General features: G+C 37.9%; 1 protein-coding gene across 6 annotated transcripts in view; it reads left to right on the forward strand.

The window, feature by feature from the left end:
* LOC130559201 (collagen alpha-1(XIX) chain) overlaps window positions 1–17,130 on the forward strand; it is a 129,440-nt gene that overhangs the window by 7,177 nt on the left and 105,133 nt on the right. For 3 of the 6 annotated variants that reach the window (XM_057342138.1, XM_057342140.1, XM_057342139.1), the window contains exons 5-9: window positions 3,619–3,742; window positions 5,592–5,867; window positions 5,981–6,061; window positions 7,104–7,223; window positions 7,582–7,641. In XM_057342138.1, the coding sequence (XP_057198121.1) occupies window positions 3,619–3,742; window positions 5,592–5,867; window positions 5,981–6,061; window positions 7,104–7,223; window positions 7,582–7,641 (661 nt within the window). The remainder of the gene's footprint in view (window positions 1–3,618; window positions 3,743–5,591; window positions 5,868–5,980; window positions 6,062–7,103; window positions 7,224–7,581; window positions 7,642–17,130) is intronic. The other 3 variants (XM_057342142.1, XM_057342143.1, XM_057342144.1) reach the window with 1 other exon arrangement.

Genomic DNA, 17,130 nt, shown 5'->3' on the forward strand with positions numbered 1-17,130 from the left:
CCACAATACATCTAGAAATGCTAATTAAATGAAAACTAGAACGGTCTCCTAATTTTTCCTGCGACTGTATTTCCAAAGTTACCAAGAGCTATGGGAGTTTGTAGTCACACTGTATCCCAGTGTGAAAATATACTCAAGTTGTACATTGCTTCATGTTTGTAGGTCATTTCTATTTTTATTTACTGTGCGTTTTAGTTTACCATGGTCGTTGGTTTATAGTCTAATTGATTATTCACTGTTGTTGCAAACACACCTGCTGGTTTGGCCACAGAGATTTAGCACTCTGTGGACGTCTCTTGTACCTCCTTACTCTTCACCAGTGAAAAATAACACTCGCTCATCTGCACAGGGAAAGGAAAGATATATTTAGCGTTTTTTCTACAACTGTAAACACACTGTTTGCTCCCCGGGACCCTGACAGGGCCATGGGTCAGATGATTTGCGATCTGTTGCTCTATCTAGCTCTTGGTGGTCACCGGCCTGCTGCGGGGTCCTCTCTACACTGCTCACACTGGCCCTCAACTATGAATCTCCCTGGAGGTAGAATGCGGTTCTGGGGGTTGAGAATGCCAGGCTGTCTACCTCATGCAGACTTGTATACAGTTTTTCACCAGACCTCAATTAAGCTGAACTCTGACAGGTGATGGCGTTAGTCAGCTGGATGTGTGTGCGGGGAGGGGGGGCGTCGAAAAGCCCCCTGCCCAAACTCTAAACCTCTTTCTCACTTTACTCGCAGGAAACGGCAGTCTCATCGTCTAGTTGATGCAATCAAATTGAAATGGAAACCTGCACTCCCACAGATGCTTTTCCATTAGTTGTGTCACAAATGACTCTGACAGATTAGGCTTAATACTAATTGTACGCTTTGTCTTAAAGGAACAATTCACCCAAAAATGGAAATACATTTACTCACTTTCACAGTATATTCAAACTTTTTTGACCGTGAAACACAGAATGTTAGTGACTGAGAGCCTTGTGTTCACCTTGAAAATATAGCAATTCTAGAAACTTTCTTATTTTGCTGAATTAAAACTGTATGTTCAATGATTGTGTTAATGGAAGTGTTACATCCCATTATATTTGGCATATGGCCTCAGATGTGCCTATTTAACAGCTCAGTGATGAAGTGAATTGATGTCATTGTGCTTGGGTTTGTGCGTTTTGTGACGTTTCACTCAGCAGTGGAGTCCAGTCTAATGGCTGGTCAATTTACTTATAATAAAACGAAACGGAAAATGAAAAAATATATGAAACATGAGTGTCAGGATTTTTTTTTTTGGTGAACTGTTCCTTTAAGGGGGTTTAAAGAAAATACGCTTTAAAATCTTTGCCCATTTTACTAATTTTCTACCAATTGTCGTATACTGTATTACATCTGTAGTTTCCCATTAGCCTTCGGGCCACATTCCTTTTCATTTCTCTCTGTCTTTTGAGTTTTCTTTTTCTACAAACGCATTTGCTCTTGTCAGCATGAAAAGTCAGAGTATTTCAATTTAATAATGTGCATTTCTCCCACTGTGAAACACAGACGGGCCTATAGCCTAGAGAGAAAAGAGCATGATGTAGCCTACTGTATTTAAGCAGAAACTCATTTTTAACCTGTCTCTTGTAAGTTTGATTTCTCTCTCTCTTCGGTCCTTTAAACTGCTCATAGGCTACATGAGATTTTCTCATTGTCAGTTTTGCTGATTGTGTTTAAGTAAATTAGCAAATACCGTACGAATGAAATAAAAAGTCGCAGTAATTCTTCCTGTAACACAGTGTTATGAGATTCACTTTTAAAGGCTAATATTATTGTTTTAGTGAATTTAATAACTTGACAGAAGCTCAAAAAGTATGTTATAGGCTATGAATGGTCTGAAGCTGACTCCTTAAGTTTAGAGAAATGCAATATTGTAATATTGTAATATTTCACGGAGTTCACACTTATGGTGGAATCAGTTACTGAAACTAATAACACACATGTTAGTGCTAGCAATAAGATTAACAGTGCTAACACTTAGCTTAACTTTTATCAGCTATGAACTGTCTGAATATAGTTCAATCTTAAGATTGACTTCCCGGTGCTGTCCTGTTGATTTGGCATATTTTTTGTCTTGAAAAAAATGGACTTTTAGACAATTAACCAAGGTAGTTTGCGAGTAAACAGAGTAACAGTTCTGACATTGCTACATGTTTCACTGAGCTGTCAGTAATTCGGTTGTTTTCAAACCTCTAGTTTGTTGTAGCCTACTCACTGACTCAATGCACAGAAACTCTTTTTAAAAGAAAGACTTGAATTTTTTTATTTATTTTTACCCTAATAAAAAATTCAAGTTTCAAAACAAACCAAAGACTGTGTTGAATACGTACAGATCATACACTAGAAGCGCAGGTTCCAGGTGGAAATGACCATCCTTACAAACTTTGAGGGGCAGAGCTCTTGATGGATGTGTGAACTCTTAGAGCAGTGGTTCTCAAACTGGGGGCCGTGGCCCCCTGGGGGGCCCCAAGATGGATCCAGGGGGGCTACAGATTTTTTGGCATTTTATGAAATATAGAAATTTATCATAGATTTGATGCAATCAAACATCAGAAAAATGACACCACCAACCAAAAGAATTGAGGTTCCAGCATTGTATAACTGAATGTTTTTGGTTTAATTAAAATTCTAAGTTTAAGATTATACGTCTTTACATGGGGGGCCGCAAAGCGATGCACTTAACACAAAGGGGGCCTTACAACGAAAAAGTTTGAGAACCACTGTCTTAGAGGATGTAGGATGTTTGTGTGTCTCATAATGTGCCTGTTTAAAATACACGTGACGAATGGAGCAATAAAAATTACACCTTAACTGGAATGACTGTTCCTGTGGCATTATATTCCCACAGTACCATTCAAGGGCGCAAAAACGCCACTTGGATTTCTTTAAACTCATAAAATGTTTTTATTTTTATAAAAGTAAACTGTTTTATGCGTTTACATGACCTACTTGTTATTAGTTTATTAAGCATAATCGGAGTAAGACTGTGCATGTAAACGCAAGCTGATAACGTGTAAGTCATGTAAACGCGTAAAACGGGTTTCTTTTATAGGGGAAAGCTCATAAACGGCATAAGAAAAACCCATTACTCCGATTTCGCGTTGCATGTAAACGCCTTTATCCGGTTTTCTCTGTTTTGTTTATGTGCGCATGTCTGACAGCGCATTAGTAAAAGTTCCAAACGGAAGTAATAGTAAAATAACGCATAAATCCGCTCTCGAATCATACAGTTAATGTAGAAACGGCAAAATGAAGAATATGCAGAGTAAGAATAAGCATATGCAGGTACTGCGGACATGAGAAGAGATGTAAAAATACAGCTTCTGACCGTTCTCCTGCTGTATTTTTAATTACTAAACAGATTATCGACGGTGACGTCACTTCACGCGAGAAACCCGGCAAGTAAACTTCCATGTAAATGCAGTTTTACGCATGGCCGGTTCATTACTATGCATGTAAACACGTGAAAACAGGTTAGTTTTTAAGATTATTTTTGATAGATATCCGTTTATTTTGTGCATGGAAACGCACTCAATGTCCATTTTTGTAAGCTTGATAAAACACTGAATGGCGCTGTTTGTATGTTTCTTATATAGACTTGTGTTCCCAAGTGGACTTTCTCATGAATACTCCATCATCGCCACCTTCCGGCTCCGTAAAACTATGAAGAAAGATCGCTGGTTTGTCGTGCAAGTGTTTGATAAAAGCGGAGACTTACAGGTATGAAAGTATATTTGTTTTAAATGTAAAACATGTTTATGCTGAAGAGCAATAAATCCAACAAAATGACTATGGTATTATTTTAAAGTTTTATTATTTTTAAAGTGAAAAAAAAATGACAATGCCTATTTTATGTGAAATATTACAGTGTTTATTGTAAGGCTATTGTATTGTATTTTCACTATTTGCACTAAGTGAAAATAGCAGCATTTCTTAGCGATATGCTATTTACACTAACCGAAAATAGCTGTATTTTCTTTGGATTAAGTAGATGCTATTTACTTATAAATAGTGGCAGATAACGTTACTATTTGCACCTCAGTATTGTTGTGCATTAAACATTATGCAATAGTAACAGAGTGTTAATCATTTGTATAAATATAAATTATTAAAATGAAGGCAACTTTTTGAGATATTAAAGCCCTACACCTACCCCTAACCTTACCCTAAACTTTATGAATAAAAATGAATTTTAAGTCTTCAATCAATTTTATTTATTTATAACAAATGCCTTTATCTGTAAGGTAATAGAAACAGGTTAAAGAGCATTTTCAGCGAGAGGTGGAATTGAATCCCGGTCTCCCTTGCTAAGCCACACAGACTTTACACCTTACGCCACTGGAGTCGCTGTTTGAGATAGCGTAGTTCTTACACTTTCTCTTTTCCAATCACATATTGGTGGGCGGAGCTAGTGCAAATAGTCTCTGCCAACAAGGCGGTTATTTGTACTCAGTGTAAATAGACACTCCGTTATTGTAAATAGTTTATCAATGTGGTTCATTCTTTTTTCAAATTCGTGTGCCCTCATAATCTTTAGTTAAAATCTGAAAATGCACTTCCTTCCTGTAATGACTAACCATCTTAAAGGAACACTCCAATTTTTTTGGAAATAGTCTCATTCTCCAACTCCCCCAGAGTTAACAAGTTGAGTTTTACCGTTATACTATACTCCCATTCCGACGTAATAATCAAGGAAGTTTGCTGCCGTAACATGGCCGTGAACATCGCAGTGATATCATGCTCCTTGTGCAAGCAGTTGTTCACGTTGGATATGTTGACGGAAGTTAGCCTATTTCCACATGGTTTGCGTGATATCACTGCGGCAGCAAACTTCCTTGATTATTACGCCGGAATGGGAGTATAGTTCCTAATCATATCGGCCTAGAAAATCGCAACTTTTCATTTTCCGCCGGTCTTGGCACACGATATAAGTACAGAAGAGTCAAGTTTTAAATAGAAAAAATATCGAAACTCTATGGTCATTTTTGAACACGATGCTACTGGTCCAATTGGATTCAATGATCTATGCTAAGCTATGCTAAAAGTGCTATCGCCAGACCCGGAGATCAGTTGAATAGATTCCAAAAGGTAAAACTCAACTTATTAACTCTGGGGGAGTTGGAGAATGAGCCTATTTCCCAAAAAAAGTGGAGCGTTCCTTTAAATGACGTACGTTAGGCGGAGCATCTGTTAACTCCTCCCCTTCAACTGTCAGTCTGCTGCCAGTTACATGTCAAAATGCAACGGCTGTTTTTATACATCCAATCAAATCGCAGAGGAAGACGAAAGCCACGGCAACTTTTTTTTCTCATTAGAAATACCGTTTTCCTCAGAAATGCGTCAAAATACGGAAGTAAAAACTATCGCAACTAACGTTCACGGCGACTTTAAAATGTTTGATTTTATGAAGATCTATGGGAGTATTTTCTCAAATGCTCTCGCGGTACTTAAGCCGGTCAGTCTGCACAGTCTGTGAAGTCGAACACCTTTTGATTGCTTCAGAATCGACGTGGCTTCCTAATTAAACGCGCCAGTGAACTTCTAATGTCCATTTTCTTATTTCTTTTAGGTGTCATTAATAGTGGATGGAGCCAAAAAATCTGTGGAGTTTTTAGCTCAAGGTTTTCTGAAGAACAGTCTCCTGTATGTGTTCAAAAACCGAGACCTTCAAGCCCTATTCGACCGGCAGTTTCACAAGCTGGGTGTATCTGTGGAGAGCAACGCCGTGTCCGTTTACCTAGACTGTAAACTCATAGAGCGTCAGGTGACCGCAGAAAGGGCGGGACTGAATCTGAGCGGGCGCACCTTTATCGCCACGAGTGTGGAGAATGGACGTCCAGTGGATGTGAGTCATTCAGAAAACATTAGAAATCCTAATACTATTGGTTTTGAATCTTCAGTTGTTTGGGCCCTCACTGCATCTGTTTTAATTCCCACGAATGTCATTTACTTTCACAGATTGAACTTCAAGAGATTTTGATGTTTTGTGATGCTAGAATAGCCGAACTGGACAGGTGTTGCGATTCTCCTGAAGTGACGGTAAGATGTTGTTTGTGGTGTTTGATGGTGCAGCAACATAAGGATACAGACGAAAATATTCTTTCTGATTGTAACTGTATACAAGCAACCCATAATTTTACACATATTTATTAATGTAAATTTAATGGCTTCTTCACACGGCATCACTCCTATTGCATGTTAAAATATCTATGAATAAATATATATGTAAAATATATTTCTGATAAATATTTAAAAGACATAATTTCTTTAAATGCAGGATTTACTTAGTTTTTAAAGGCTCTGTTCCAAAACCTAGTAAGCTGCCTGCATTACATAGTCCATTTTATTTTGGATTGGATTCATTTTAATCTTCGATTTTATTATAAATCGAATTAATTATGTTTATGTCTCTCGCATGGTCAGCCATGTCAGGCGGATTTTTCCACTGAGCTGTCATAATGCACTATGGGATTGGCTTCTTTGAGAAGTACACATGCAGTGCTCTTGACCAAAAGAATCTATCTTAAAAGGCATAAATATAATTATGCCTTTGATGTCTTAAAATGCTGCCTACGTGGGTTTTGGATGTGAGCCACAGTGATTTCCATGCATTGTTCTTAGTGGATGGTTTCTACAGTAGGTAAAGCCCTTGAGGATGTCCTTTTAGCTCGACTTGCTCCGGTCAATAATTTCTGATTAATTAAAGGCAACATCCTGTCGTAAGCGATTGGATTAGAGAAAATCCACATCCCTGCTCACTGCTGTAATTGGAACATGCTCTTTAGTGATATGCTAATCCCCCCACTCTCAGCATCAGGGGTAATATTTCCTTAACTTTTTCCACATGGAAGGCCATGGTCCAAGTGGCCAAGCAGGTTAATGAGGAGAATATAAATGATGTGTTGGCAGCCAATGTTATGCATTTTACAAGAAATTACATGAACACTGTATGCATGCATGCAAATGTATAAAATCCCCACAAATCCCATCTTTGTCAGAGTGCAACTCCACCGGGATAATTGATTATCCCAGCCTGCTCTTGAATGATTTAACAATGTGCTTTGTTTTTCTATTTGGCCAGTGTGAACCCATAATAACCCACAAACCCACAGCGGCCCCACTGGTCACCGGATACTTCCACCGAATGCTGTCTCTGCCGGCCCAGCAGCCTACAGACCGATGCCACTGCCCTGCTCTAAAAGTAAAGTAAAACCTTGAAAGCGTTTTTAAATGAGTGACTTATCATTCCATTGTGCATTCTGAGATAATGCTGCATGCAAAATGAATGGTCAATTAAAGCATATTTATGCCAGTCCATATACCTGGACGACAGCCAGAAGCAGAAATAAAAGCTGATTAGCAGCAATTTAGCGCAAATAAAGGGGTGTTTGGGCAGAGACTTGCACTTCATCAGCGGGTGATGTTCAGAAGTACAAAGAGAGTCCAGGCTGGGACCCTTGTTTGAATTTTCATCACAGTTTTCAAGACCTGATGCGGAAAGCTGTTTTAGCATATCAACGTTGAGTAATTTGACTTGTGTTCTGCTTTAATTTTGAAAGGCGAGTCATGGACTACTAGGTATGGGACATTTTGGACTTAAAGGAGAAAAAGGAGATACGGTAAATAATGGTTTTTAACAACATCTCAGATTGATTTATTTTTTAATAACACAAAATTGCTTCGTTCTTCGTTGCAGTGAATCTCTTCTTTATAAGGTTGCCAAAATATTTTTTCTAAAAAATCTAAACAATCGTTTAATATCATAAGATTTTCCCCACTACAAATTTTGCGCTAGACTTTATATCATTACATGTGTTGCCTCATGCAGAGGTTATAATGCTGTTATCCTAACATATTAAGAAGTGATTTAAAGGATTTTTCTCTGTGAAGTGTGTTAGCAGTAGATAGTGGTGTGACAAGAGACTGGATCGCAGCAAGAATGATTGGAATTCGTATGAATGAACAGCTGAATATATGTTTGTTAAGGACAAATGGTCTTTCAGGTCATTAGCCTAATTGCTTTGTTGTGTTTTGGAATAGAGACGTTTTTTGACAGCACCACGTGTTCGGTATGGAGTGGGATGTTCTGAATGCCTTTTTTCAATAAATCACATTGCTATAGGACCCACTTGCTGTGAAATTTCCTCTTGCCTCACATTCACACAATTAGTGCGGCCTTTGCCAAGAAGTGACATTGAATTTGTTTTCAAATCCAGCAGGAGTTCAAGGTGTCCACAACATAGTCACATCTGTGTTGCGTCTTCTGTGGCAGACGGTCTATATGAAACCGATCAGACAGATGTGTGCTCAGCTCGCTGTTAAGTATTTTGTTGGTTTTAAGTTATGTTGTAGCCGTTTGATGCTTACATTTATTCATTTTGCTGACAATGTTGTTCAAATATGGTATCAAACACATGACGTTGATGATGTTAGCACCATGCAATTGTATAAACTTAAAGGGATACTCCACCCAAAAATGACATTTCTGTCATTATTTATAAATAAATGTAAACATTTCTTTGTTCTGATGAACACAAAGATATTTGGAAAAATGTTAGCAGCTGACATTTCTGGGACATTATTGGATACCATAGTTAGGAAAAATGATTGTATCTTTTTTTCACAAAATGAGATATTTTGAAGAATTTAGGAAAGCAAACCGTTCTAGGGCACCTTTGACTACCATTTTCATTTTTACCGATAAATGAAGTTGAATTGGTCTTGGGAAGTATCTGTAGAACCTGCTGTAGATTGTTTTACTCCGTCCAGTAGTCGAAACCTCTGAAAATGACTTCAATATCTGAATGTGTCTTAAATGGTTTTGAACTCAAACATGATGCTGTTTCTTCACGTAATTTTGTAACTAGTACATATTGAATTCGGTGATACAATCCAAGTAGTTTTAACCAAATAGCAAGGCAATTTTATCAGAGGTTTAGACAAGGCCAGAGGTGAAAGGGAATTTTATTGTTTTCTGGGTGACGCTGTGGTTGATACAATCATTGTTTTGGTGTTTTGGCTACGTTATTGTTGCAGTAAGATGGAGATAATTGGCTAATTCAGCGTTTCATGGCATTCTGGGTTATTGTGTTTTTGCAGGATCACTGGAGGTACATGCTTCGATTCTCAAGTTGTCAGTGTTGGAATTCTCCATAGATCCAGTGGTAAAGTGTACAATCCCATGGGATATTCTAGGAACAGTTTCAATGCAGAGCGATGACTCGAATCTCCATTCACAGTAGTTTGAAGTCAATACGTCATCACGGTGCATTTCTTAGTCCATTGTCCGGTTTTGGAATCACACATTCTTGCACATTTGTCTTCTGATGGTTGTTTTGTGACAGCAGGGTGCACATTAATCAATGGTCAGTTTCAATGGTCTGGACACATTTGGTTTGGCGTCTAGTTTAGCGCTTGATCTACTTGTAAGAGGTTTCTGAGGTTAGGAAATCGAATAAAATGATGTTATGATTAGAGATGCACCGATTGCAATTTTCTTTGCCGATTCCGATTTCCGATTTTATTACAAGTGAAACCTGCCGATTCCGATTTTCTATCCACAAACTATAATTGACAGTATACTGTATATAAATCCATATGAACTTTTCTTCAATACACATTTTTTTTATTTTCATTGAATAAATGATTGAACATTACTGTTTCCCCAAATGCAGTTCTCCAGGCTGCATTAAATTACAGAATCTTCTCTTTCCCAAACAACTTTTAAATTGAATAACTCTGTGACTGAAAAGAAGTACAAATAATAAAATATAACTAAACATGTCACTTAATTTACCTTTTTCATTTTTGTACTCATCTCACAAAAGTCTAAGATAACAATAAAATACTTCAACTTTATTCTCATCTGTTTCCGTTTATGAAACTAACATTGCTTTATTTCATTTTTTCTGAAATGTAAAATAAATTGTCTTTATCTTGGGTCTGTAGGATTAAAAGAAGTGGGTTGATTTTTGCTGCAACTTCAATAAAAAGGTTAAAAATCTTATGAGTGAATTCTACTCTAAAGAAGTATATGTATTTGCAGTTTTTTGTGTTAGTAAAGAACTCAATCAGATATATATCACATATATTGGTTGATTTATTCATTTTTTTATATTTTGGATTTTTACAAACAAGTAGAAGTCGTGTTTAATGTCATTTTACCTAGGTGAAATGACCACAGTTTTAACGTAAGACAAGCAATCAGGTTGAGTGGAATTTACGTTTGTTTTACACAGAGTGAACGACTTCAACATGAGTTTAGCACGTGTCAGAGTTTAGCATGATGCTAATAGCATCACTGTTAGCATACATACCCCATGGAGACGGAGCAGCGAGAGATGAACTACAGTCTGTACAGTACATGATGCGTGTGCAGTCAGCGGATATGAGAGATGCGCGTCAGTCAGCAGAGACTCGCGGTCCGGTGGACCCACATGCGAGTATAAACGAGCCGTGAAAGACAGGCTGTGCGCGCGCACGTTTACATGTTTACTTGCGGCTTTGAGTGTACTGACGGCTGTGACGTTCTTGCCCGCATCACGGGCAACAGAAGATCGGCTTAGAATCGGCGAGACGTGAGACTGACCGGCCGGTCACCGGTCGGGCCGATCATACGAAAAACCGGCCGATTCCGATCTCTGGCCGGTCAATCGGTGCACCTCTAGTTATGATATTTAAAAGATTAGCAGTTATTTTGTATTACTTAACCAGTCATAGGCTTTAATCTCATTTAATACAGGATTAGCAGAAGTGACTAACAAGCTTGTTCTAAAAAAAATGTAATGTCATTTTTCTTTGAAGACATGATTAAATAGTTGGACGAAAACTAATGTATTTCACGTGTTGAAAGGTTAACTATTGAAAACTTGTGTGCAAATATTGTGGAATATATCAAAGGCTGTGACCTTTGGTTTAGCCAGTAGCCTAGCCAAGTAGCCAAGGTTTTGCTAACAGCATTTTATTGTATAAAAAGTTGTATTTCCTCCTACAAACAAGTTGAATCATCGTTATCTATTAATGATATATATATATTTTGTTGTTTTGTTCCAAAAGAGAGAGACTGTAAATCTCAAATGCGTATGTCTGCTAAAAGACATATTTTAGGTACTAGCATATTGTTGCTCTTAAACATCCAGTGTGTCATTTTTTGGAGTATATTGACAGAAATGCAATATAATATACATAACTTTGTCTTGAGAGGTGTATAAAGACCTTACATAATGAAACTTTGTTTTTATTACCTTAGAATGAGCTATTTCTATCTACATATACTGCGGGTCCCCTTACATTGAATTCGTCATGTTGTTTCTACAGTAACCCTAAACGGACAAACTGCAATACAGAGCGTGTTTCGTAAATACGTTATCTCATGGCAAAGAAGCGAAAACGTGATGACGTCTTAGTTCTGTGTCAACCATTGTCGTGCATCGAAATGGAGGGGAGGAGTGAGCTGTTGGTTGCAATTTGCAACCTCACCTCTAGATGCTGCTAAATTTCATGCACTGGACCTTTAAAACTGTAACTGACATGGACTATGCCATAAAACCTTTTCTCACCATGTCCATATTAAAATATCCAATGTATTTGCATAAGCATATTCTTTAACTCATGATCCAGAAGCTCATGAGAATCTGGGCACCATGTTTCTGTGGTTGTGTTTACTGGTTGGCGAGTGTCAGCAGGGAGGCTCATCTCCAGCAATGAGGGAAGAATGTGACCCACATTTCTTTAACGTGAGAATGTTTCTCTGGCACTGAAAACACATTACGTAGAAACGAAGCACATGCGTTTTATGGCTGGCGGTGATTTTCACTATCTCCCCTTGAGTCTGTTCCGTTATTGCCTCCACATAGAAAATATCCCAGGCAGGGAAGCTGTGTACCAAACACCATTTCAACCTTTGTGTTGGTGATGTAATTTGTCAATGACACACCATTTTAGGGATGTTTTTTTAAGTAAATGCAAAGTTATGGCAACAGGGAATGTTGGGGAGAGCGTGCATATGTATGAGCTGACAGGCCTGATTTACTGCTGCACTGTGAATGGGAAAGGGTGAAATAAAAACTCATATTTATAGACTGCAAAACTTGTTTACTTACTAAATCGGCTGTATTTGAGTTGTACGGTTGAATTGCCTAGTAGGATTGTCTCTGTATTGAATTGCTGTGCTGTAGTGCATCATGTATAGTTGCTCTGTGGAGCATGACCTGTGGTTTGCTCTTTATTTGACTGACCATTAAGTTTTTACAGCTTGTCTTTACTTTGGCATTGTAAAAAATGTAAGTTTTTTGGAGAATACTAATAGAGTAAAGGTCTTTGCACGACAGTCCGAAATTTTCGTATGCGCTTTTTCGTATTTGGCGCTCGTTTGTACAGTGTCTCTGAATGGTCAAAACGCCTCTCAAAATGCTTGCTACGGATGCGAAAAATGCAGAAAATCGAACCCAGGCCGATTTTTTTCAAATGAGCGGCAAATACGAAAAAACGCACACAGAAATTTTGGACCGTATGTGCAAAAACCTTTAGTCTATAAAAAGTATAAATCCAAGGCCCAAACTATACCAAAGACCCAATACCAAACCCCCAGGTATCCATTTTACAATCAAAGTGTGCATTATTTCTGGGCTATTTTTAAATAGTTGGTCTGTGTACACATGCAGATTGATGCATCCAATTTTTTTACCTCATCATCTTGTTCCGTAGTAAAACCGTGTTTTTAAGTTAAGCCTCAGCTGAATTTCTCTGAGATGGTTGGGAAATCCCTTATTAATTACGCATGAGTCAGGGGGAGGATTAAATGCCTTATTTTGTCAACTTTTTATTTCTAAATGTAATTAATTATGCTAAATTAAAACTTCGGATTGACAGCCCTATAAACCAGCTAAAATGCCTGCTGTACCAAGCAACAGCTTTAAAACCGCATTTACAAAACACAGACACACTGTTCAGACATTTAATAGAAGCATTAGCAATGTGAATTATATCTGTTTGAGGCACAAAGAGAATGTCATACTCTCTGACTGAACACGGTCCCCTCTTAACCCCCGAAAGAGAACAGAGTATTAAACTGTGCCAGTTTGCAAGATAGCATGGAACATTACAGCGTTCTGAGCTATTAAGCTTACGGAGTGTCACCCAAAGGTTAATTGCGGTGACCTGCATGAGAACTTTCTTTGTGGATCACTTAAAATGTGTCTCTCAATAGGGTTTGTACCCAGCACTCAAAATTGCCGGTCTCAATCTTGTTTCATGGATTGAATGCAGCGGAATTAACCGCGTGAGGTATTTTGTCCGGAGTGGAATGGCATTTCTAGAACTTTATACTGGTCAATGCACACGCAATAAGAAATGCAATTACCTGAGCTTGTTTTGTTGTTATGGAGATGTACTTTCTAACCACACTGCTTCCCTAAGAGCTCTCTCTCTCTTTATTGCAATATTGAGCTAGAAACCAAGCAACATAAGTGATTTTGGGCAGCAAACGTGAATCTAGGGGCTACCTGCACACCTGAATTATTTATGAGCTTTGAAGTAGTTGTTTTAATAGCCTTGCAATTCATTAAAGCACATTCAACATTATGCTTTGTACATTGAATTAAATCAATGGAGTTTCAAGGTTATTTTTAGGTGAAATTGACAGTATGTGTGTAGTTTGATTGATGGTTAATAACAAAATACTGTATTTCATTTCTTGTCTCATAATGGTCTTTGCACATACAGTCCGAAATTTTCGTATGCGTTTTTTCGTATTTGGCTCTCGTTTGTACGGTGTCTCTGAATTGTTATAAGAGGCCACTCAAAATGCTTGCTACGGATGCGAAAACGCAGAAAATCGAACCCGGTCCGAATTTTTTTATGACGGACGAAAATATCGGAGGCGGTGTGTAAATGTGATTGACACAACGTGAGGTCATATTTATTTTTTAACGTGCGGAAATTTCGGACGCAAATTTCGGACTCAATGTGCAATGGGCTTAACTCTTTAGCGCATCAATATGGAAACAGAAGATAAAGCGCAATTAAATTTAAAATGCAATATTACGCAAACGTAACACCCGCTGGATATCCCAACTGCACATGGGCTACTCAACTGCGGTAGTTTTACTCTATTAACCTCGACTTTAATGTTCTCAGGCGTGTCAGACGAAGTTAAAGTGGGTCTTGAGCTTGTAACCTACCAATTATCGAGTAATATTATCCAGTTCTGCAGCTGCTGGCCAGCGTGTTGGAAAAGCCCAGAACAGCTGTAATGCTGCTATGAGAGTTCACAACACTGGACCTTAAAATCCCTCTTAATGTGTCAATATGGGATTGTCCACAAACATGGCCATCTGCTGTATTCTCTTCGGGGGCATGCTGTACCGCCCGTTTCACCAGAAGAGAAGTTTTGAGCGCTATGACTCGGGTGCGAGTATGTTAACGGAGACTTGTCAACAGTCTCTTGTTGTAAGATAGATGCCACGCTTCTTAGTGAGCTTGAAAAATCATTAGTCTGTGCCTGAGTTTCTCTTTAGTCCCTTCACGGACATTAAGTGGGTCCACTTAAATGCTCTGTCTGGTTTGGATGCATGTGATTAAAATCGTGATCCAATCAGCTGTGAGCTCAAAGTATTATTGATGACTTCAACCGTAAAATGGGTGAATAGCTATGTATCCAGATGTATAATTTGAACAGAAATCCAGAATATAAAAGTGTGACTGAAAATGTTCATATTTCATAACAAGCAGGACATCATGAACTCCTCTTTGGAGGATAAGGAAAAATGCAGAAAAACATTCTGGTCAGTGTCATTGAAACATGTACCAGGTGGTAAATGTAGCCTGATGTATCTCTGCAGATGTTATAAAAGATCTTGGAACAGCTTTAGGAGTGCAACCCATGTGAACTGTATCACCCCGTAGGATTATTCAAAATCTCAATCATCTTTTAAATGTACGAGATGCTAATAATATTTCAACATTTTTTATTGCAATATGCAGATTTAGCATGATTTAGCATGTTCACATGTTTAGTCTCTTAACTGTGTGTACATGTTAATATATTACCGGGACATATCAAAGTTGAAGTGTTGTAGCTTTCTAATATCTTTATTGTTGTGTAAAGATTAATTATCCTTTAAGAGTGCAGTAGGCAGTAAATGTAAATACGTGAAAATATGAGTTATGGCTGAATAGTTTATTTCTTTTGCAGATATGACACTGTGGAGAAAATTAGCCCATTAACCTCAATTGAATTTCATAGGAATAATTTGCAAAAATATAATTCAGTCAGTCTTTTTTTTCATTTAAAATTATTCTAAATCATTTAAAGAAGAGTCCAAACATCCTGAAAACTTTCAGACTATCTTCAGACAAGTATTTTTTTCTTGTTTTAAGAATATGAACCACTATTTTTAGTTTCATGCTTAAATCAAGAAAAACTAATTTGGTTAAGGAAAAACTTAATGTAAGGTATTCTCTGAAAGCAAGATATAGCAAGTTTTTTAATGGTCTTACTGTAAGCTGTTTTGCTTAAAATCACCATGAAATCAAAGAGGAAGTGTTTTACACAGTGTTGCAGTGATTATTATAAATGATTTAGCCGTTTCACACCATTATAATTTTTTTTATTCATTTGCACTTGTAATCTTTAATCAAAAACATTAAGCTCCCTTTCCACTCTCAACAACAACTCTTCACCACATGACGTAAATAACAAAAAAGGGGTAGGACTATACTGAAAAGCTTAGTTTTACTATAGTAAAATGCTTATCAATGTGGGTAATTTTCTTTTTAAAATGCATGTACCCTCAAAATCTTCAGTTAAAATCTGAAAATGCACTTCCCCCCTGAAATGACTATCCATCTCAAATGACATAAATCAGATGGCTTGGGCGGAGCATCCGTTAACTCCTCCCTTCAACTGTCAGTCTGCTGCCAGTTTCGTTTCAAAATCAATGCAAAAGCTGTTTTTACAACTGTAAAATTGATTTGATTACATCAAATCAATTCGCAGTGAAAAACGCAAGCCACGCCCACTAATTTTCTCCTTTGAAATTCCTTTTCACTCGGAAATGTGTCAGGATACAGAAGTAAAAACGATCGCAACTTCCGGTTCACATGGGCTTTAAAGCCCCACTGCAATGCCTTGGAACACGTATTATTATTTGATGCGTTGACGTAATTTCAACTAAAAAATGCAGAGAGCACGAGACATGTCAGGTGACCCAGCCCCCTTTTAAATAACCAATACCGTTTCGTTTACGGCACACAGTCAGCCTGGCAAAGCTGCATTTAACAGCATAATAATAGCCACTGTGGTGTAAAAGTCTTTTGAAAAGAAAATGAAGATATCAGTGATGTGTCATTTGAAGCTTGTTATTTATGTTGGTGAGTGACACTGGCGTTTGTGTTCTCCTTTACTCATCAAGGCTGCGATGTCCGATCTCTTCCATATAGCTTTAACATACAACATTCTGTGTAGACTTGAAGCGGGTCAGATACGTTTTGTTTTGATCGTGCAAATGATCAGCTCTGTGCTATCATGTCTCTCTGTGCTATCATATCGTGACACTAACGCGAAATTAAGACTTTGATGTTAATGGTTACACTGTGTGGATCACCCCTGTCTCCCATCTAGTGCATCATGCGTCATTCACCATGTAGGACATATTAAACGTGCGAACAAGTGGCTGATTTGAGGCGCCGCTTCCGCAGCACTCATATTTAGGGGGCGGGACTCTTCGGATTCTAAAGCGGATTTAATTGATGAGAGGCTGAAGTGTAGAGTGATTTCATGGAATTTCTAGTGCCAGACTGTCAGTTTACTGACGTCCTTAAGGCTAACTTATTTTTAATAAAAACTTTCATTTTGGTTTCACTGAGGCTTTAATGTCATACAAACATGGTTTTTCATGTAGCAAAGTGAGACATTTGTTATGTGGTGTGTAGTGAAAAGTCCTTTACACAATATACATGAGTGCTAAAATGTTCTTTAATGTGTCTCGTGAGTGTGCCGTGTAAGAAAGCTTGTTGACATTGTGTAGAAGCTGACATCATTATTGTAGCAATCAAAGTAGAGACACCAAATAAGTATTTTTTTAACAAACACAGCCAATTTCCCCTCT

Source organism: Triplophysa rosa, linkage group LG9, assembly GCF_024868665.1.
Source record: "Triplophysa rosa linkage group LG9, Trosa_1v2, whole genome shotgun sequence".
Classification (NCBI taxonomy): Eukaryota; Metazoa; Chordata; class Actinopteri; order Cypriniformes; family Nemacheilidae; genus Triplophysa; species Triplophysa rosa.